At 41.9% G+C, this 24,032-nt stretch overlaps 1 protein-coding gene across 2 annotated transcripts in view; it reads right to left on the minus strand.

Moving 5' to 3' along the window:
* The window catches only part of aplp2 (amyloid beta (A4) precursor-like protein 2), a 192,608-nt gene extending 170,178 nt beyond the window's left edge, over positions 1–22,430 (minus strand). The window contains exon 1 of one of the 2 annotated variants that reach the window (XM_068053761.1): positions 22,283–22,430. In XM_068053761.1, the coding sequence (XP_067909862.1) occupies positions 22,283–22,351 (69 nt within the window). In that variant the 5' untranslated portion in view covers positions 22,352–22,430. The remainder of the gene's footprint in view (positions 1–22,282) is intronic. The other variant, XM_068053762.1, reaches the window with a different exon arrangement.
* Between the last annotated feature and the right edge of the window lie 1,602 nt (positions 22,431–24,032).

Raw genomic sequence — 24,032 nt, forward strand, 5'->3', positions numbered from 1 at the left:
TGTAACTGCTAATCATTCTCTTGTTTGTTACATGGAATATCAGGTAGCAGTTAGTAAAATGCTAAGTTGCTGTGAATTTCCTGGCTATTCACTACTGTTCACTGGAGATGTCACATAGCTGAAACTCATCTTGAAATACTTGTGCTTCCCTCAGTGATTCCCACTGTCAAACAATAATTATGATTTTGCTTACATACATCTCTCACCAGGGATATCTGGAGATGGTAATTTTCATTCTTCTGGTGCAGGGAGGTTTTAAACAAACCTTACATACAATCAATGTACCATCAGCTGAATTAATATTCAACTCCCTACAGAGAAAGAAATAAGCATGGCCCAACTAATTCTCAATGGCTCAAAAACAACAATGGAATAGGATGGTTGGCAGATTTCAGCACTAGTGTGCCAGACAAACTGTCTGGCATACTGTCTATCCCATGACCTGTAAAGCTATCATACTCTTCATCCACAATGTTTCTTGAGTTGTCCTTGACCTTGCTGCTGCTCTATGGCAGCCCAAAACTGCCCATTTATTCACAGCACTTGCACCAAAGTCTTCCCAAACCGCTCTGAGAATCATCCTGCATTATGGTTTTCTAAGATGAGGAAATACTGCCTTTTGAACAGCTAAACCTATGTATACCAGTGTTGTCCGCTAACCATTTGTATCTAATTGCTTATTTACTGATCAGAAATACATTGAGAAATATACACTATTATTGGGTTATCTGATCTAAATACTCCTCCACATGCTGAATGCATGTGTACACCTGTTGGCAAATGAGGAAAAACAAGTGCGAAAGTGTTTTTCAATGTTTGCAATGTTTTACTTCTTTGTTTACTGAGTGGTTTAAGTAAAGAAACACATGAAGTACATTAGTCTGCATTGTGTGAGTGTACGCAAGGCATTTTATATTAAAATTAGGGCAAAAGACTAATATTGGCAATACTGATGACAGTCAGTAATTTCTCTTGAACAGTGGTGTACACAATGCCACATTCAGAAGTTTTACTTCTATATCTTGATCGGCATTGCACAAATCAAGGGCACTGCACAATGCTCTGCTTTGGCAGGATTCTAGACAGTTCTTAATGTATTTGCATGTCGCTGGATGCTGATTAACTTTACAACAGGAAACCAAGAACAGTATACCAAGAAGAGCATAAATTGAGGGGACTCGCAGTACTGCCTGTCTGTACTGAGTGTGAAGAAGGGAGTTTGGTAAGTGAGTGAGTTTTAAGGGTTAATCTCAAGACTTGTTTTTGTTTTGTTTACATTTAGCAATTAATTGAAATTCCTGTTTCAGTTAAGAGGCAAGTGAGGTTTCTTGCAGTTTTAAACAGGGGTATATTAAATTCAGAGTAGCTGTAGCTGGTTAATTAGGTAGCTAGCTTAAACTGCTTTCTGAGCTTTAGCTGAACTCCAGAAGAGCTGACAGCATTGTTTTCAGAGTATAAATTTAGGGGACTCTCAGTGCTGCTGGAGGGCACAGTGTGAAGAAGGGAGTTTGGTAAGGAGGGGAACTATAAAATTAAGAAAATAAATTTGAGTGCAAAGAGTATAAAGTGAGAGTTTGGTGTGTGAGGAAGGGCATTCTTTCTTTCTTCTACCTTTTTTCAGCCTCTAGTAGCTGCCTCTCTCTCTGGTACAGGGGAAGAAGTTGATTGGTGAGTAACTGGTAAGTTATTTTACTTCTCATTGCAATAAAAAGTTTTTAAAGTTACAATATGGCAGGTCAGCTCGGCCAAGTGGAATGTACGTCCTGCGGTATGTGGGAAGTCATGGACACATCCCACGTGTCCTAGACGAGCACATCTGCAGGAAGTGTCACTGGCTGCAGAAGCTTGAGCTCCGGGTTTCGGAACTCAAGCGGCGGCTGGAATCACTGTTGTGCATCTGCGAGGCAGAGGACTACGTGGATAATAAGTTCAGGGAGGTGGTCACACAGCAGGTTAGAAGCACATAGGCAGAGACTGTCAGGCAGTCTAAGAGATCCAGGCAAGCAGTGCAGGAGTCCCGAGTCGATCTTGCTTGCTAATTGGTTTTCCATTTTGGATATTGGTGAGAGCAATGGTTCCTCGGGGGAGTGCAGCCAGAGCAAAGTCTGTGGCACCACGGGTGGCTCAGCTGCACAGGAGGGGAGGAACAGGAGTGGAAGAGCAACAGCGATAGGGGATTCTATAGTCAGGGGATCAGACAGGCATTTCTGCAGCAGTACACAGGACTCCAGGATGATGTATTGCCTCCCTGGTGCCAGAGTCGAGGATGTCATGGAGTGGTTTCAGGACATCCTTCTGGAGGAGGGTGAACAACCAGAGGTCATGGTCCATATTGGTACCAATGACATAGGTAGGAAGAGGGATGAGGTCCTGAAAGCAGACTTTAGGGAGTTAGGAAGGAAATTAAAAAGTAAGACATCCAAGGCAGTAATCTCAGGATAATTCCCAGTGCCACGTGCTAGTGAGCATAGGAATAGGAGGATTGGTCGATTGAACACGTGGCTGGAGAATTGGTGTAGGAGGGAGGGCATCAGATTTCCAAGGCATTGGGACCGGTTCTGGGGCAAGTGGGACCTGTACAAGGTGGACGGGCTACACCTTAAGAGGACCGGGCCGAATATCCTCACAGGGAGATTTGCTGGTGCTGTTGGGGAAGGTTTAAACTAGCTTGTCAGGGGGATGGGAACCTGAGGGGTAGCTCAAATTGGAAGGAAGTAAAGCTGATAACAGGAGGTAAAAAAGTAGCAAGTGACATTAGAAGACAGGCGAAACAAAGGTGAGCATCAACTAGGCTTAGAATGCAGAATGTCAAGACGACAAGTTAAAGGGCACTCTACCTGAATGCACGCAGCATTTTTCAACAAGGTAGATGATTTGAAAGCTCAAAGAGAGGTAAATGGGTATGATCTAATTGTCATAACACAGACATGGCTACAGGGTGACCAATACTGGGAAATGAATATTTAGGAATATTCGACATTTAGGAAGGACAGGTAAAAATGAAAAGGAGGTGGTGTTGCACTGATAATAAGGGATGGGATCAGTACATTGGTAAGGGAGGATCTCAGATCGGAAGAACAAAATCTGTTTGGGTGGAGCCAAGAAACAGCAAGGGGCAGCAAACATTGGTAGGAGTTGTTTATAGGCCACCAAACAGTAGTGGTAGTGTGGGGTTGGCATTAATCAGGAGATTAGAGAAGCATGTAGCATGGGTAATACAGTAATCATGGGGGATTTCAATCTGCATTTTGACTGGGTAAACCTAATGAGCACTAATGCCAAGTACGACGGGTTTCTGGAGTGTGTTAGGGATGTTTTTCTACAGCAATATGTTGAGGAACCGACTAGAGAACAGGCTATTTTAGATTTAATATTATGTAATGAGAAAGTGCTAATTTATAATCTTGTTGTAAAAGAACCTTTCGGGATGAGTGACTATAATATGATCAAATTTTACATTACATTTGAAAGTGAGGCAGTTCAATCTGAAGCCTGGGTGTTAAATTTTAACAAAGGAAATTATGAAGGTATGAGGGACAAATTGGCTGAGGTGGATCGGAAAAATACATAGGCAATGGATAGTCTTGAAAGAAATATTACATAGTTTACAGCAACTATACATTCCTTCAAGGCACAAAAACCCCAAAAATAAAGGCAGCCAACCGTGGATAACAAAGGAAGTTAATGATTGTATGAGATTAAAAGAAAAGGCCTAGAAAGTTGCCAGAAACAGTAGTAAACCTGAGGATTGGGAGAATTTTAGAATACAGCAAAGAAGGATGAAGAAACTGATAAAGAAAGGGAAAATAGAATATGAATGAAAGATAGCAAAAAATATAAAAACAGACTGTAAAAGCTTCTATAGGTACGTGAAAAAGAAAAGTTTGGCAAAGACAAATGTGGGTTCATTATAGGCAGAGTCAGGAGAATTTATAACAGGGAATAGAGAAATGACAGAGAAGCTAAATGATTACTTTGTATCTGTCTTCACTGAGGAAGATATAAGAAATCTCCCAGAATTGGAGATCCAAGGGATTAGGGGAAAAATGAGGAATTGAAGGAAATTATTATTTTTTTTTTAATTCATTCATGGGATGTGGGCATCACTGGCCAGGCCAGCATTTATTGCCCATCCCTAATTGCCCTTGAGAAGGTGGTGGTGAGCTGCCTTCTTGAACCGCTGCAGTCCATATGGGGTAGATATACCCACAGTGCTGTTAGGAAGGGAGTTCCAGGATTTTGACCCAGAGACAGTGAAGGAACGGCAATATAGTTCCAAGTCAGGATGGTGGGGAACTTGCAGGTGGTAGTGTTCCCATGTATTTGCTGCCCTTGCCCTTTTAGTTGATAGAGGTCACGGGTTTGGAAGGTGCTGTCGAAGGAGCCTTGGTGCATTGCTGCAGTGCATCTTGTAGATGGTACACACTGCTGCCACTGTGCGTCAGTGGTGGAGGGAGTAAATGTTTGTAGATGGGGTGCCAATCAAGCGGGTTGCTTTGTCCTGGATGGTGTCGAGCTTCTTGAGTGTTGTTGGAGCTGCACCCATCCAGGCAAGTGGAGAGTATTCCATCACACTCCTGACTTGGTGGACAGGCTTTGCGGAGTCAGGAGGTGAGTTACTCGCCTCAGGATTCCTAGCCTCTGACCTGCTCTTGTAGCCACGGTATTTATATGGCTACTCCAGTTCAGTTTCTGGTCAATGGTAGCCCCTAGGATGTTGATAGTGGGGGATTCAGCGACGGGTAAGAAGATAAAAGCAAAATACTGCAGATGCTGGAAATCTGAAATAAAAACAGGAAATGCTGGAAATACTGAGCAGGTCTGGCAGCATCTGTGGAGAGCGAAGCAGAGTTAATGTTTCAGGTCAGTGAACCTTCATCAGACCCTTCTGATGAAGATTCAATGACCTGAAACGTTAACTCTGCTTCGCTCTCCACAGATGCTGCCAGACCTGCTGAGTATTTCCAGCATTTCCTGTTTTTATTTCTTAGCAAGAAGGCTGCATTGGAGAAATTAATGGGGCCAAAGGTTGATAAGTCCCCAGGACCTGATATTCTACATCCCAGTGTTGAAAGAGGTAGCTATGGAGATAGTGGATGCATTGGTGATCATCTTCCAAAATTTTATAGATTCTGGATTGCTTCCTGCAGATTGGAAGGTCGCAAATGTCACCCCACTATTTAAGAAGGGAGGGAGAGAGAAAGCAGGGAATTACAGACCCGTTAGCCTTACATCAGTCATTGGGAAAATGCTGGAATCCATTCTAAAGGATGTGATAAATGGACACTTGGAGAATAAGGATCTGATTGGGCATAGTCAACATAGATTTATAAATGGGAAATTATGTTTGACAAACCTGTTGGAGTTTTTTGAAGATGTTAATAACAGAATTGATAAAGGGGGTCGGTGGACACGGTATGCTTGGATTTTCAAAAGGCCTTTGATAAAGTCCCCCACAGGAGGTTGGCTAGCAAAATAGAAGCACATGGGATAGGAGGTAATATATTGGCATGGATTAAGGATTGGTTAACAGGCAGAAAGCAAAGAGTAGGAATAAACGGGTCATTATTGCATTGGCAGGCTGTGACTAGTGGGGTACCACAGGGATCAGTGCTTGTGCCCCAGCTGTTCACCATATATATCCATGATTTGGATGTGGGGACCAAATGTAGTATTTCCAAGTTCGCGAATGACTCAAAACTAGGTGGGAATGTGTGTTGTGATCAAGATGCAAAGCAGCCTCAAGGGGATTTGGACAGACTTAGTAAGTGGGAAAGAACGTGGCAGATGAAATAGAATGTGTGGAAAAATGTGAGGTTATCCACTTTGGTAGGAGGAACAGATGTGCAGAGTATTTCTTAAATGGCAAGAGGTTAGAAAGTGTAGATACATAAAGGGACCTGGGTGTCCTTGTTAATAAGTCATGAAAGCTAACATGCAGTTGCAACAAGCAATTAAGGCTTGGTATGTTAGCCTTTATCACAAGAGGATTAGAGTATACGAGTAGTGAAGTCTTGCTTCAATTGTATAGAACCTTGGTTAGACTACACCTGGAGTACTGTGTGTAGTTTTGGTCCCCTTACCTGAGGGAGGATATTATTGCCATAGAGGGAGTGCAATGAAGCTTCACCAGACTTGTTCCTAGGATGGCAGGACTGTCCTATGAAGATAGATTGGGGAAACTGGGCCTGTATTCTCTAGAGTTTCGAAGAATGAGAGGTGATCTCATTGAAACCTACAAAATACTTAAAGGGATAGACAGGGTAGATGTTGCTTAGATGTTTCCCCTGGTTGGAGAGTCTAGAACCAGGGGACACAATTTCCAAATAAGGGGGAAGCCACTTAGGACCGGGATGAGAAGAAATTTCTTTACTCAGAGGGTTATGAATCTTTGGAATTCTCTACCCCAGAGGGCCGTGGAAGCTCAGTCACTGAGTATGTTTAAAGCAGAGATTGACAGATTTCTAAATACAAATGACCTAAGGGGATATGAGGATAGTGTGGGAAAAAGGCATTGAAGTGGAAGATCAGCCATGATAGTATTGAATGGTGGAGCAGGCTCGATGGGCTGAATGGCCTACTCCTGCTCCTATGTTCCTGACAGCTGCTGAAGCGTGCTTGATCTGGAATGCATATCACTTCTAAATTTAAGTTTCCCAATGATCTCCCGCTCCATTTAAACCCTCCACAAACTCCAACTTATTCAACTATACCTTAACCTCCAGATTTGATTTCTCAACCAGGTCTCTCTGCCTATGCTTCACCCTATGTGAAATCCAAGCCATCCACAACTCGATCATCCATGACCTACAGTACACTAAAACACTCTGCCCCTGTTCTCTCCATTGGCTCCCTATCCCACTGAACAGATATGATTTTTGTCCTCAATTAGAACCCCATATTCTCATCTCTTCTTGCAGCTTCCATTCTTGGAGCTCTCATCTAATATTTCAGAGCCTTCAGCCATCTTGCCAACACTCTAGATTCTCGCTCAAAAAAGAATTTAGACTTATATAGCACCCATCATACCCCAAAAATGCTTTTGGCCAATGTACTAAATCCTAAATCCCTCCACCCTGCTATATCTCTTCCTCAATTTCAAAGACTTCTTCAAAACCTGTTCAGCTTCATTGACCACTCCCAATGCTTCTGTCTCCTGTGAACAGTGAGTAAAAATGTCAGTAAACAATAGCGACAAATGGGGTTGAACAGGGAACCCTTGCCACTCTGGCTCAGTGGACCGGATCAAGGTGTAGGGTATAAACCAACATACAAAGTATTTAAATAAAACACAGTAAATGAATGTATTCAATGCAAGGCAACATTTGATACTGTTACAAACTTTACTATTCTCCCAGTTACCTATCAAAAACAAGAAAAATGCTTTTCTCTGAGCCATTTCCAAACATGCAATGAACTTTGAACAGAGATGTTCACTTGCATATAAGAGGATCTGTTGCTCCCAGACTGATGAGCTGGTGCTCACAACTCAATCTCGGACCACGATAGAGACTTCCAGACACACAAATGTTCATTAAAGGACCACAGGCGATCACTGACCTTCCCCCTTCTCACAGGTCTGATCCATGTCTTCACCTTGGATACAGCTGTCAAGCAAAAAATTACACTAAAATAGCTGGATACACTGATTTGTGACAGATAACTTTACCATCCAGCCCATATGGTTAGGAGATTTAACAGAAGAGCTCTGAAACAGTTAAGGGTGCAGTGGAGAGGAACTAAGGTGAAAGAATACCTGCATGAGGTAGATGACAAAAGAATCACCGAAAAGATGCCAAATAATCCAAGCTAAGTATAATGTGAAAAAAAACACCCAGAGGAAGTCAAAGTTAAAAGGGGCACTAGATAGAAGGATAATCAAGTGACTACCTGGGATTAAAAAAAATTAAACCCAAGGGAGGCAGAGCAGGAATACAAGAAAAGGAAACAATCAAAAGAACAGAAACTGAAATGGAGACTGAGGCGTGATTGATTGTGGGATATTCACAAATTAGAAAAACAGACAAAAGACAGGTGAGGCGATGCAATACTTGTCTGTTAACGAATAAACTCAAATCATTCTGGCTTTGGATAGCAAGGTAGAGGAACATACAAGGGCAGACAGATGGAGAAGAAATTTGAAGGTGAATGGATAGCATTAGATTCAGACTGCAAGGCATCTCAGATCAGGGTAGCATCAGACCACAAGAGTGAACCATTAGGAATTACAGCTGGACACCAGCATGATCAAGAATAGGGCTACCAACAGGGGGACAAGTACTTAGAGTCAAGAAAGTGAGGAATTCTGGATGCGTTAAAGTTGGTAAATGGAGTATCGGAAACTCCATGGAGCAACCCAAGAGATGACATTCGCAACCAGGCACTTTCCAACATTGCACAGGGATACAAGGTCCCTCATGTAAAGGTTGTTAGAAAAACAGAAAAACTTGCAGTTTGCAGGTCAGAGAAAGGGTCCCTTGTGGAGGAGCAACCATAACATGATAGAATTCTTCATTAAGATGGAGAGTGAAGTGGTTGAATCAGAAATTAGGGTCCTGAATCCAAATAAAATAAACTATAAAGGCATGAGGTGCGAGTTGGCTATGGTAGACTGGGAACTTTACGAAAAGGGTTGATGGTGGATAGGTAATGGATAATATTTAAAGAACATGTGCATGAATTACAACAATTATTCATTCCTGTCTGGCACAAAAATAATTCAGAAAAAGTGGCTCAACCGTGGCTTACAAAAGAAATTAGGGATAGTATTAGATCCAAAGAGGAGGCATATAAAATTGCCAGAAAGAGCAGCAAGTCTGGGGATTGGGAGCAGTTTAGAATTCAGTAAAAGAGGACAAAGAGGGTGATTAAGCAGGGGAAAATGAGTATGAGAGTAAACTTGCAGGGAACATAAAAACTGACTGTAAAAGCTTCTATAAATATGTGAAGGGAAAAAGATCAGTGAAGACAAATGTCAGTCCCTTACAGTCAGAAACAGGGGAAGTTATAATGGGGAACAAAGAAATGGCAGAATTAAACACATACTTTGGTTCTGTCTTCACAAAGGAGGACACAAATAGCTTCCCAGAACGGTTAGGGACCAAGGGTCTAATAAGAGGGAGGAACTGAAGGAAATCAGTATTAGTAAAAAAGATAAGTGCTAGGGAAAGTAATGGGGTTAAAGGCAGTCAAACCCCCAGGGCCTGACAACCCACGTCCCAGAGAAGCAAGTGGCCCTGGAAATAGTCCAAAATTCTACAGCAGTTCCTACAGATTGGAGGGTGGCAAATGTAACCCCACTATTTAAAAAAGGAGGGAGAAAAAACAGGGAATTACAGACCAGTTAGCCTTACATCAGTAGTGGAGAAAATGCTAGAGTCTATCAAAAAGGATGTGATAGCAGAACACCTAGAAAGCATAAACGGGATTCGGCAAAGTCGGCAAGGGTTTACAAAAGGGAAATCATGCTTAACAAATCTACTGGAGTTTTTTGAGGATGTAACTCGTAGAATAGATAAGGGAGAACCAGTGGATGCGGTGCATTTGGATTTTCAGAAGGCTTTTGATAAGGTCCCACATAAGAGGTTAGTGTGCAAAATTAAAGCACATGGGATTGGGGTAATATACTGGCATGGATTGAGAATTGGTTGACAGACAGGAAACAGAGAGTAGGAATAAATGGGTCTTTTCCGGGTGGCAGACAGTGACTAGTGGGGTACCGCAGGGATCCATGCTTGGGACCCAGCTATTCACAGTACATATTCATGACTTGGGTGAGGGAACTAAATGTAACATTTCCAAGTTTGCAGTCGATACAAAGCTGGGGGGGAATGTGGGCTGTGAGGAGGATGCAAAGAGGCTCCAATGTGATTTGGACAAGTTGGGTGAGTGGGCAAATGCATGGCAGATGCAGTATAACGTGGATAAATGTGAGGTTATCCACTTTGGTTATAAAAACAGAAAGGCAGATTATCTGAATGGTGACAGATTGGGAAAGGGGGAGGTGCAACGAGACCTGGTGTCCTTGTACACCAGTCGCTGAAAGCACGCAATCAGGTGCAGCAAGCTGTTAGGAAGGCGAATGGTATGTTGGCCTTCATTGCAAGAGGATTTGAGTACAGGAGCAAGGATGTCTAACTGCAGTTATACAGAGCCTTGGTGAGACCACATCTGGAGTATTGTGTGCAGTTTTGGTCAACGTATCTGAAGAAGGATGTTCCTGCCATGGAGGGAATGCAAAGATGAAATACTAGGTTGATTCCTGGGATGGCAGACCTAAGTATGAGGAGAGATTGTGTCGACTAGGCCTATATTCACAGGAGTTTTGAAGAACGAGAGGAGATCTCATAGAAACCTATTAAATTCTAACAGGACTAGACAGGCTAGATGCAAGGAGGATGTTCCCGATGGCTGGGGAGTCCAGAACCAGGGATCACAGTCTCAGGATATGGGGTACGCCATTTAGAACCGAGATGAGGAGAAATGTCTTCAATCAGAGGGTGGTGAACCTGTGGAATTCTCTACCAGAGGCGGCAATGGAGGCCAAGTCATTAAATATATTCGAGAAGGGGATAGATATATTTCTTAATGCCAAAGGGATCAAGGGATAGGGGGAGAAAGCGGGAACAGGGTACTGAATTAGACAATCAGCCATGATCTTTTTTGAATGGCGGAACAGGCCTGAAGGGCTGAATGGCCTACTCCTGTTCCTATTTTTCTAAATTTCTATGAATCCAGGTAAGTTGAAACAAAGATTTTTCATTTTTAATCACACCTCCTTCTTTGGCCACCTCCCCTAAATCTTATATCTGGGAAGGACAGACCCACCCTCTGAAGAGCCATTCGACATTTCTCAATTTAAGGTACTATATAAAGGTGAGTTGTTGTTAATCAGTACCTTGAAAACAATGCAGTTAGGTACTATAAAAAGAACCACTGCATTTCACCTGGAAGCATCATGCTGGCGGGCGCACTTCAAACAACTCAACCAAAAAAAAAACACAGCACTAACCAACAGAAGCCAAGACAATACCAGGCATGGAAAGTGTGCGACACAGCAAAACATCAGGGACACTTACCTGGTTAGATGCCAAGGACCCCTATGAGACATCTTTTTACCTGCCACAGAGCACCAGAAGAGCAATAGAAACCATTAGACTGTAACTGACAGATATGTGCAAATAAAACCATTTGGATGCCATATGGCATCAGGCCATCCCTTGCACAAAACACAGTTTTAAAATAACTATTACCAGCAAATCCAATAAACTGAATTTACAGTTCTTTGCGGTTTACAATTTGCATATTAATGAATATATTACTGTTGAAAAATACAGAATCCTTGAACAAGCAGCCTCCATTCAAGTATGAAAAATAAATGTCAAGGCTCCCACTTGAAACTAATTACCAATGTATATTCACACCTACTGCCCTTTTAAAAGGTTTCAATCGCTGATAAGCCGAAGTAAATCGAACAAACGAGGTCTCTTGTACCGTTCAGCTGATGACACCCATCCACCTACAACCATCCAGCCCTTTCACCCATCCCCACATATACCCTCCCCACCATCCTGTCTACGCCCATGCACACCCCTCCACCCAATCCCCACCAACACCCACGCTCCCCACCTGCCCATCACCAACCCCCTCCACTCCACCCATCTCCACATACACACAGCCCCACCACGTGTACACACCTCAACCTATCCTCACCCTTGCGTGGCAACTTTTAATCGACAACCCATCACTTACCAGAGCAGTCTTTCACTTTAAACCCTGCCAAAATCCTTTATAATTTTCTCCTGTCTTCTCTTCTTCAGTGAAAAAGTCCCAGTATCTCAAGTGTCACCTCAATGATAGTTTTTCAACCCTGCTGTCATCCTACTGAACTTTTGCTGTAGGCTCTCAATGTCCTTTATATAATGGAGTTCCCAAAACTGTGCAGTTCTGAAACTTAGCCTGACTATTGTCTTATACAATTTTATATTTCTGCTTCTGTACTTAGTGTCCCTTTTTATAGGAACACAAGGCCATTTAGCCCCTCGAGCACAAGATCATAGTTGATTTGTGGCCTAACTCCACATACTTGCCTTTGCCCCATATCCCTTAATACATCTGGTTAACAAAAAAATCAATGAGATTTAAAATTAATAACCTAGCGTTAACTGCCATTTGCAGAAGAGAGCTCGAAACTTTTACCACACTTGTGTGTCTAAGTTCCCCAATTTCACTCCTAAAAGATCGAATAACTTTTAGGCTACATCTCCTAGCCTGAGACTCCCCAACCAGTGGAAATAATTTCTCTAACTACCCTGTCCGTTCCCCTTAATATCTTGAAATTTCAATCAAATCACCCCTTAACGTTTTAAGTTGCAGGGAATACATCCCTAGTTGTGCAATCACTCCTTGTAACGGAAAGCTTGGAACCCAACTATCAATCTGGGAAATCTACACTACACTGCTTCCGAGGCCAAAACTTTCCTTCCTAAGATGTGGTGCCCAGAACCGCTCTCAGTACTCCAGGTGTGGTCTAGCCAAGGCTTTGTATAACTGAAGCATGACTCCCTTATATTCTAGTCCTCTAAATATAAAGGTCAACATTCCATTACCCTTTGTGATATTATTCTATCCCTGTCCAATGTTCCCTTTAAAATTTTAATGTTGTACATGGCCAGCTTTGTCAATGAATGGTACCTTTAAATATTTTGGCGCAGCCGCATGCACAATATTTAACAAGGCTTGCAGGACAACTCCCAGGCTGCTGCATGGCTGCCCACATGCACAGCTTATTGGGAACACTGCTGTCTGTGATAATTTAGTTACCTGCATACGTGGACACCTAAATCTCTTTTGACCTCCGCTATTTAAAGTCAGAGAGTCATTATGGCACAAGCTGCCACAATTTGGTCCATCAAGTCCATGCTGGCTCTCTGTAGAGCAATCAAGTCAGTCTCATTCCCCCGCTCTATCCCCACAGCCATGCAACTTTATTTCCTTCCAGTACCCATTCAATTTCCTCATGAAATTACTGATTGCCTCTGCTTCCCTCATTGGCAGTAAGTTCCAGGTCATTACCACTTGCTGCGTAAAGAAGTTATTCTTCACATCCCCCATGCATCTCTTGTTCAAAACCTCAAATCTGTGTCCCCTAATCCTTGTACCATGAACTAATGGGAACAGCTTTTCTTTGCCTACGTTATCGAAACATGTCATAATCTTGTACATCTCTATCAAATCTCACCTCAACTGCCTTGGCTCCAAAAGAACAACTCCAGCTTCTCCAACCTAACCTTGTAGCTAAAATCCCTCATCCCTGGAACCATTCTGGTAAATCTCCTCTGCACCCTCCCAAGGACCTTCACATCCTTCCTGAAGTGCAGTGACCAGAACTGGATGCATGACTCTAGTTGTGGTCTAACCAGAGCATTATAAAGGTTCAGCATAACTTCCCTGCTTTTGTACTCAATACTTCTATTTATGAAGCCCAAGATCCCATATGCTTTGCTAATTACTCTCTCAATAGTTCCTGCAAGCTTTAAAAATGTATGCACATGACCTCCAGGTCCCTCTGTCCTTGCACACTTTTCAGAACTGTGCCATTATGTCTATATTGCCTCTCCATATCCCTTCTACCAAAATGCATCACTTCAAACGTCTGTATTAAATTCCATCTGCCACTTGTCTGCCAATTCTGCTAGGCTATGTCCTGTTGTAGTCAATTGGTATCATCCTCCAAGTTTGGCAAATTTTGAAATTTTACTCTGTATTCCAATATCCAAGTCATTTATATATTCCAGAAAGAGAAGCGGTCCTCACACTGACCCTTGGGGAACACCACTGTCTACCATCCTCCAGTCTGCAAAACAACCATTTACCACAACTCACTATTTTTTGTTCTTAAGCCAATTTTTTATCCAGACTGACACTAACCCTCCTATTCCATGAACCCTGATTTTGTTAACCAGTCTTTTATGTGCCATTTTGTCAAATGCTTCCTTAAAATCCATATAGGCAACATTCACAGCATTCCCTTCATCAACCTTCTCTGTTACTTCATCAAAGAATTCAATTTCAATTAGTCTTACGATCTGTCTTACAAATGCATGCTGGCTTTCCTTCATGAATTCAAACCTCTCCAAGGCCTGTTGCTTTTTTTCCCCGACTATGGCTTCTAAAATCTTACCTACCACTTAAACTGACCAGTCTGTAGTTACAAGGAATGTCCTTACACCCTTCCTTGAAGGGTGTCACATTTCCACTCTCTAATCCTCTGGCACCAACCCCCATATCTAGAAAAATTATGGCAAACCCATCCACTGTCTCCACCCTCACTTCCCTTAGCAACATGGGATGTAAGCCATCTGGACCAAGCAAATTATCCACTCTTAGCACAGCCAGCCTTTCCAGTGCACCCTGCCTTTCAATTTTAACCCCATCCATTACCCCTACCATCTCCACTTCTACAAATATTTTGCAAGCATCTCCTTCCTTAGTAAACACCAATACAAAGTGCTTAAGTATTCTAGCCTCACCCTGCGCCTCTAAGCACATATCACCCTCTTTGTCCCTAATAGGCCACACCCCGCTGACTATTTACATGCCGGTAGCTACCATTCTATTCTCAAATTGTTTCTGTGCAAGTCTCAGTTTTCTCTTCAACTTCCCCTCTCAACTTATTGTATTTGGCCTTGCTCAGGCTTGAAGAATTCACTCGACATGCTTCAAACACTCTCCTTTTTTGTTTCATCATATTCTCTATCTTCCTCATCATCCTGGCTTTAGTTCCTCTGCCTTTCCCTCTTATTGGAATGTACCTAGCCAGTATGTGAAACATCTCCTTCAAGATCAACCATTGTTCCATTACAGTTTTTCCTGTTAATCTTTGGTTCCATTTTACCCCGGCTAGAGCCCCTGTCATCCTATTGAAGTTAGCCCTCTTCTAATTTCTAAAGTTCTACTTTATATTGTTTCTAGCTCTTCTCCATTACTAATCTAAACCTTATGATACGATGATCACTCTTACGCGAGTGTTCGCCCAACAGACACTTGGTCCACCTCATTCCCCAGTACCAGATCTCACAATGCCTCATTCCTCATTTCTAACTTTTCAACATTTGGAAAGCATCTGTTCTATACTTTTCAAGTCCAAAGTGGATGACCTCTCACACTCGTACATTCCAATCTATTTGTCACAATTCTGCCCTATCACTTAATCTATCAATATTCCTAATTTTATGCTTCCATCCACACAGCTTACAAAGCTGCCTACCTTTGTGTCATCAGCAAGTTGAGATATTTGGCTTTCTATCCCAAAATCTAAGTTGTTAATTTATAGTCAATAGTTGAGGCTCCAACACCCCGTGGGAAGTCACAAGTCACATCATGCCCATTATCCCCACTCATCGTTTCCTGCCACTCAACTCCATGAGCTTCAATTTTAGCTAACAGTTTCTTAGGAGGGACTTGATCAAATACCTTCTGGAAGTCCATATAACTGACATATAGACATTCCTCTATTCCTTACTTAAGTCAGCTCTTCTAAAAAAAAATTCCAACAGGCATGACCTACCCTTTACAAATAAATGCTGGCTCTCTCTCAGCTGAAAATTTGACCCTGCCCTTAACTAGAAGCCCAAGTAATTTTCCCTGAGAACAGATGTTAGGCTATCTAGTCTATAATTCCCTAGGTTCCCTCTAACCTTCCTTAAATAAGAGTGACATCTATAATTTTTCAATCGAAAGGAATGGTTCCTGAATTGGAAGATTGTCAGCACACCTGCAATGTTCTTGCTTTCTTCCTTTAAAGCCTGGGTTGGAAACCATCTGGTCCTGGGGATTTGTCATTCTTTAGTGCCATTGTTTTTATTACTTTTTTGCTGATGTTAATTTTGATGAATCCCCATCACTGACTCAATTTTAGTTTCATTCAAATGTCTGGCATGCTGACCTCCTACTGTAAATATTGATGCAAAGAAATTCTTCAAACATCCGTCATTTCCTTATTTTCGCTGACAATATCACAGTTATCAGTCCTCAAGGGGCCCACTGCTCCTTACTGATTTAACTGTTAACAATTCTGTGGATTTTGATAACCCTTGCAAGTTTCTTTTCATATTCCCTTTGCGTACTTCTTCCCATCTGTTTTGTCACCTTTTGTTCAATCTCACAGTCGCCAGGACCTGTTATGTTTTGCATTTTTGTATGCTTTTTCTTTGTTTTCTCTTGCCCATTACCTCGCGTTGGCCATAGCTTTTTTTTGGCAAGTAGAGCTCTTGCCCCTATAAAACCCAAAATGCTGCTCGTCCTTCTTCTAGACTTTATGTACCTGCAATTCCAAGTTCAAGGAATTAGTTGCTGGAATTGTTCAGTCTCTATACTTCCACACAGTTCAACATTTCTCCCTTGAACTTACACTCCTATTCTTGGGTTTGGAGAATACAATTGAAATTTGCTGATGAAACAAAAGTAGAGGGTTTGGTAAACACTGAAAATGTTAAGACTTCAGGGGATGTAGAAAAGTCAGTGGAATGGACAGGGAGGGGCAGATGCAATTTCATAGGGTATATATATATATATATATATATATATATATATATATATATATATATATATATATATCTCAAGAACAAACATGGACCTAACATTTACTTTTGGGGTAAACCACTTTTAAGCCTTCACTGTGAGGCAAACTCTGTTTGCTGTCATCAACCTCTCTCTTCCCATACTGCTAAATATCCTTATATACCATATGCCTGAATTTGAGACATCATCAAATGCCTTCTGAAAATCCACATACACTTGATCTACTCCACTCCCTTTCTCTCCGGTTACTTTTTTCAAACTTGACTTGCCCGCAAATGAATTGGTGCTGGCCATACTCGATTATTTGATGCATTTCGACATTCACTAATTTGATTTAGACACTAAGTTAACTTGTCTTTCATCATCCAGTTTATCCATCTCTCTCCTTTATAAATAATAAAGCCATTACGTGGGCTGTCCGAGGTAACTTCAAAACCTAAAAAGGATTGAAAAATTGTGACCTCTGCTACCACTTCCCTCTTGACCTTCTTAGATAGCCTCAAGTACAGTAATCAAGGCCCGATTACTTACCCACTCTTCAGCTCTACTAATTCTTTTCAGAACCAATTTTTTTTGCAGTTGAACAATTTTTCCATATCCTCAACCAGCACATATCTACATTTTTATTTTTGAAGTTATTTAGAAAAATCTAATACGTTAAACTGAACTCCACATCTTAACCTTCCTTAAATTAATCATCCATCCAAGCAGCACTATCTTCTCTAGCTATACGTTGCAAGTATGCTTATTAAAGCCCTAAACATTTCCATTATTAACTGCTAGCCAGTCATTGTCGTGTACTGTTAAATTTTTGCGGGTTTTCCGCAAAGTAAGCTCAGACTCCCATCATCTGGAAGGCATTTTGCTATCCAATATTTAATTAACCTACAGTGTGACCTGGGGATCCATAAAGATCATCTTTGCTGCACTTACTGGCTATCCTGCGAGTGCATTCTCCCATCTTCAAGAAATGGGCAGGGATAATCAAGTTAACTAGACATGGTACAACTGCAAACCAATAAACTGGCTTATTTTGCATTACACATGAAAGAATGGCAATATAACTTTCAAAGCAAGATGGGTTAATTTTCTACTGCTTTTCAATGAAAACAACAAAGACATATTATACAGCCATTTGAAAGGAACATTAATTTCAAGACAGCTGTTCACCGCCAAGTGGCAAACATTCAACACACTTAACCTGGTGGGTGCGTGTGTGCATGAGAGATCTCACCCAAATCTGTGTTGACAAAAGATTTTCCTGATTTAATTAACTCAAAATACTTATTCTACCGACATCAACCGAAAATAAAGCAGACCATCTATGTTGACGTCCAGAAATGCTTCTCAATAGCTTGACTTTTTACTAGTCAAACCCTGGTGTCTTCCCAATGTATAAAAGTTACAGTAGTATACAAAAATCAAGTTTCATGGCTGTCTCATTTCCAGCAATTAACACTGCAAATCAACCTAGTCACATCTTTATCATGTGCTTTCCTTTTTGGCTTCCGTTTAGTTTTAATCTCTTTATCCATGGAATTCTACACTTTTGTGCACTCATTTTTTGCCTTACAGGTATCTATCTATTCATCGCATATTTGAAGTTCTTATTTGTCTACCAGTTTGTTAAATTTACTGCCCAGTTAACTTGGTCCAGATCCCTTCTAATAATCACTGAACTTGGCCTTTATTCAGGCCAACACTTTTATCTTGGACTCATTTCCTTTTTCTATTCTTACACTGAACTCAATCATATTGTTGTTGCTGTTGTCCCATTATTCACTGACAAACATGAGCTATTTATTCCACTTCATTTCTCAGAAATAAATCAAGCTCTGCCTTTGTTGGCACAGAAACACACTGTTGTAGGAAGTAGATCTGGAGGCATTCTGAAAACTTTAACATATACTATTTGTATTCAAGTCTACCTCAGAGTAATTAAAACCACCCAATTATTATTGCCCTGTTGTTCTTGCATATCTCTCATCTGTCAAAAAATTTCTTGCTGTCTCTCATTTCCATTGTTTGGTGATGTGTAATCAAGAATTGTGCTATTTCCTTTCCTGTTCTTTAACTCTTCTGTTAATGCCATCCACAGCATTCTAATACTCTAATGCTGCACTAGAATCCTTTCCTATTACTGCTTTGTTTCCCTTGTCAATCTCACTTTAGAGCATTATAATCAGTAATATTCAGTTTTCAATCTTGTATCAGCCCAAATGTTATAGGCACTGTATCATATCCCTCCAGTTATTCATGCATTCAATTCTCCCAATTTTATTTTCTGTGGTTTGCCTATTCAATCTCCACTCTGCTGTGCACCGTCTCATTTTTTCATAATTTTCAACACTGTTGTATCAATGATAATCTTTGTTTAAATGAATTAAGATCAACTTTTCCTAGTCTTTCTTTGTATTTGTATTTCCTCAAACCAGGAAGCGGTGTCATACTTCCTCTAAAACCTCTATATACTCCTTATAGTGTAAAACCATATGCTCCATACAGTACTCTGGAGGTCTTATTGTGTTGTCACATGTACATGTAGAGATTTTTCACATGTTTTGAAGTATTTTGAGTACATTGTAGTTTTGAATATGCTAGGAGACCACTGTTACTGACATCACTGGTACTACGTAGGTGCATGGTACAGTCCTGTATACACACAGGGGTGGCACAATCTAGTATATTGCTTGCATTATAGGCACAGTGCATGAACACACAGTAAGTCTGGATATGGGCCAGTATTCCTTTCCTTGCTCCCATGCTGGTAGATTCCACAGTATGGGCTGTTCTCCAATATTTGCCCAAAAGTCCATTCTTCTTTGAACTGCTGGAAGAAAGTTCAACCATGGGAGGCCCCACACTGAGCCCTATCCGGTCATATCTCATCCATAAATGCACAATTTCCAGAAAGGGTCACTGAATAAGTAGCAGGAACACTAGCTGATCTTTGCACTCTAAAGCATAGGTTATCAACTTTCTCAGCATAAACTCTACAGGTTGGATGATTCTGTTCCATAGTGAATGATGCACTTACCAACTGAGCAATCAGGGAGGCTCAACATTCCTGCACCTTCAAAGGTTCTACTAGGAAGGGAATGCTCATTAGACTTTTACACTCACAGCACACACCATCAAACTGTGACAACTACCATCTGCAGTCCAGATTTCAAGTAGCTTCTCCAGGCAGGTGGAAATCTAAAAAATGAAAATTGTTGACTACTAAAGCAAATGAATGTTCTAGAAAGGAAACCTTTAACAAGAAGTCCCCATCAGTTACCATATCAAATAGCTGTAAAAGACAGTGGTAATCGCCAAGGCTGCTACGAACAACCTTGCAGCTAGTACAACATGCATTCTAAGTGAACTAGATTGGAAACCTGGCATAGATTGAAAGGCATTACTGTGTAGACTGCCTTTTGATCTTTTTGAAATGTATCGCATAATAGTCTGTATATTAGAGCAGCACAGCAGTGCAATCTATTACTGAATCCAAACCTTTAATGCTTCTGGAATGTGCAATGGGTGCAACTGGCACGGTAGTCCATCATAAATCTGCCCTTTGGTCAAGGTGTTTTTATCTGATTGCTGAAAGACAATGCTGCATGCGGCATGTATTCGGCATTAGTCAAGGTCATAATTCAGCCTTTAACCCTCCAAGACAGTCTCAAAACTTATCTGACTATTTTAGACTTGGGTGAATTAAAAGCTTGCCCTCTGCTATGCACACTTAAACTGTCATCTAATAGGAAGGGCATTTCATAGAAATAAATGCAAGCCGCATGAAAAAGAATTGCCAAGTAGTCCATGTCAGCATTTATGCTCCATATCAGCAAATGGCCCAAGTCATTTACCTGAACTGTTCGCACATCCCTCAATCCCTTCCAATTCATCCACCTTGAATGTCGACACCTCTGCCTCACCCACTATCCTTGGAAGTGAATTCCACAGCAGCCTCATAAAAGTCAATGTTGAAAGTCAGACAGTGGAAATCACCACTTCTGAACAAGCCAAAAAACCCAAATTACTCAAACAGGCATCCAATCTGAAGTCAAATCTAAAATACTGTAGTATCCAACTGCATTACAAACATAATGTAGCTTCCTCACCATAATTTCCCAGTCTGAAATCTGAAGCAACAAGTTTCAAAACGTCTGTCATTGGTCCTTTGTAGTAAGTTACTGCAAAGGATACAAGCCTGGCTGGATAAAAGACTTCACCCCTAACTCCCCAACAGCCTGCTTGACACCTCTTCCTACTAGCAGCAATGAACCAGTACATCTATCTAAAATGCTAGGATTAGCAAAAAGGAATAATGCTATGCACCTTCTGAGCCATGTTACATCTGCTGCTCTTCAACTTATACCACTTACCAATTTTAAAGCTGAATACTAAAAGCCACCTAATTACATTTTCATAACAAAGGAAATGAAAAAATGCATTTTCAGAAACCTTCCACTCACCCAATGTAACAGGAACAGAGAATACACTAGAACTGAAGCCCTGTCACTCACACTTCAAATATTTAAAATATTTCAGAAGCAGCTGGTATTCACCATCATGACCTGGCTTGTGCCTGACACTCACATTTCAATGGATTTGTGTCCTATGAACAAAATAAGGCTGAGTGGCTGGAAATGATGAGTAGGGATAATGGGCAGGCACTCACTATTAGGAAATAAACACAACGATGTGAAGGTGATAGAGCACAGAAACTACCCAAACAGCAGCGTCACAAGCCCGCAAAAGCAAAAGCCGCACTACTGCACCATAGCCAGCTGGCGTACCTGCGTGTTTGTACATTATGCAGACTACACGCTTGTAAGTCATTTTTCTGAAACATTTTCACATACTGACTACGTCTGACTGACAGGCTGTATGAACGGTGAATGCGCCTGTAAAGACAAGTGCTCTTGCACGTTTAGTGCAAGGTGATCAGTTGGAAAATGACTTCCCTTCTTCTCAAAGACATGCTTATTTGAGGAGCTCCTCTGCAGAACAGAAACGCAAGTCAAATAAAAGATAAAGCAGATGCTCTCTACCGACATCATGTGAGGAATGGACTTGGATCGCTACCATTTGCAGATGTTGAGTAGCCAAGCGCTTCAACTGCCAGATCAAATCTCTTATGAAAGCAACATACAACAATCTAAACACGGAGATGCAACATTCAGTCCACCACGCCTCAGAAAACACTTGCACTATTCATACACAAACAAAACAGAGCTCGAGAGCAATGAGCAAAGGAGGAGAATTCTGAGCTCAACTCCAGGCACTGCTGCCAGCAAAAATGAATCTATCCGGAGGATCAGTAAACACCCAGATGAAAACCTTTAACAGGAGAATGAAACCAATCCCTCCGCTCTAAACACAGGGAGGCCGGCTGCCCCTCCATTCTAGCCCGGGGAAGGCTCAGGGCTCCCCAAGAGCCCAATAACCGCCACAGTAGCTCTAGCCCACCAGCGGCCCACAGTACCCGAGCCCCGGGGCAACAAGAAGGCAGCTCCCGGCCTCTACACCAGGGTCAGTCCGGGACAGGAATCCACCGCCGGTACATTCCCAGACCTCAACCCCAACCCGATCCGGCCCAGCCTGGACCCCAACCCCAGCCCAGCCCACTGTGGCGGAGATTTGTGAGGTACATCAAGGTGGTGATTAACGGGCCTGAAGCGGCCCCACACACTCGGTGGCCGCTCCTTACCTCGACATAGGCGGCCTGGGCGGGTGCTGTCACCAGCAAGAGGAGGGCGATAACAGCGCCAGCAGCCATGATCACTCCGTGTCCCGGTTCCACTCTGCCTCTCCCCTCCGAGCGCCTGAATCAAACTGCGCACGCTCCCGCCCGGCGCGCTCACTGCGTGTGCACATGCACGCGCCCGCCTCGGCCCTCCCTGCGGATGCACGCTCCCGCGGTGCGCGCTCACTACAGGGGGAGGGGGTAGACAGAAGGCCAATTATCCTCTCCAGCCTATTCATTGAGGTCAGAGCTGATGTGATACCTAATTCCCATATCCCTTTGTCTTACAAAAAATCTATTAAACCCAAATATAAAATGAACAATTGCCATTTGTGGAAGAGAGTTCCGAACTTCTACCACCCTTTGTGTGTAGAAGTGTTTCCTAATTTTAATCCTGAAAGGTTTGCCTTTAATTTTTACACCATACTCTCCCAGTCGGACAGAACCCAAACAGCCGAAATCTCCCCCATCTACTTGACCTGTTCCCCTTAATATGACGAGAAGTTCAATCAAATCACCCCTTAATCTTCTAAATGCCAGGGAATACAACTCTAGTTTGTGTAATCTCTCCTCATAATTTAATCCTTGGAGTCCAGGTATAATTCTGGGAAATGTACACCACACGCCCTCCAAGGCCAATATATCCTTCCCAAGGTGTGATGCCCAGAACTGCTCACAGTGCTCCAGATTTGGTCTAACCAGGGCTTTGTATAACTGAACCATGACTTCTTACCCCCTTGTAGATATAAAGGCCAGCATTCCATTAGCCTTTTTGAATATTTTCTGTACATACGAACTAGGAGCAGGAGTAGGCTATTCGTGCCCTCGAGCCTGCTCCGCCATTCTATAAGATCATGGCTGATCTGATTGTGGCCACAACTCCATTTTTCTGTTTACCCCACATACCCTTTGACTCCCTTGTTTGTCAAGAATCTGTCTACCTCTGCCTTAAAAACATTCAATGACCCTGTCTCCACTGCTGTCCAGGGAAGATAGCTCCATAGACTCACGACACTCTGAGAGAAAAAAATTCTCCTCATCTCTGTCTTAAATGGGAGACCCCATATTTTTAAACTGTGCCCCCTAGATTTAGTCTCTCCCAGAAGGGGAAACATCCTTTCAACATCCACCCTGTCAAATCCCCTCAGGATCTTAATTGTTTCAATAAGATCACCTCTCATCCTTCTAAACTCCAATGAATACAGACCCAACCTGTCCAACCTTTCCTCATACGATAACCCTCTCATCCCAGGAATCAGTTCAGTGAATCTTCTCTGAACTGCTTCCAATGCAATATATCCTTTCTTAAGTAAGGAGACCAAAACTGTACACAATACTCCACGTGTGGTCTCATCAATGCCCTGTACAACTGAAGCAAAACATCTCTACTTTTATATTCCATTCCCCTTGCAATAAACAACAACATTGCATTTGCCTTCTTAATCACTTGCTGTACCTGCATACTAACTTTTTGTGTTTTGTGTACAAGGATCCCTCTGCATCTCAGAATTCTGTTATGACTCTCTATTTAAATAATATGTTGCTTTTCTATTTTTCCAGCCATAGTGGACAAGTTTATACTTTCCCACATTATACTCCATCTGCCAAATCTTTGTCCACTCACCTAACCTATTTGTATCCTTTTTCAGCAAAGTTAGCAACCATACATTCGGTCCCTTCATCCAAGTCATTGATATAGATTGTAAATAGTTGA

Source organism: Heterodontus francisci, chromosome 22, assembly GCF_036365525.1.
Source record: "Heterodontus francisci isolate sHetFra1 chromosome 22, sHetFra1.hap1, whole genome shotgun sequence".
In the NCBI taxonomy this organism is placed as follows: Eukaryota; Metazoa; Chordata; class Chondrichthyes; order Heterodontiformes; family Heterodontidae; genus Heterodontus; species Heterodontus francisci.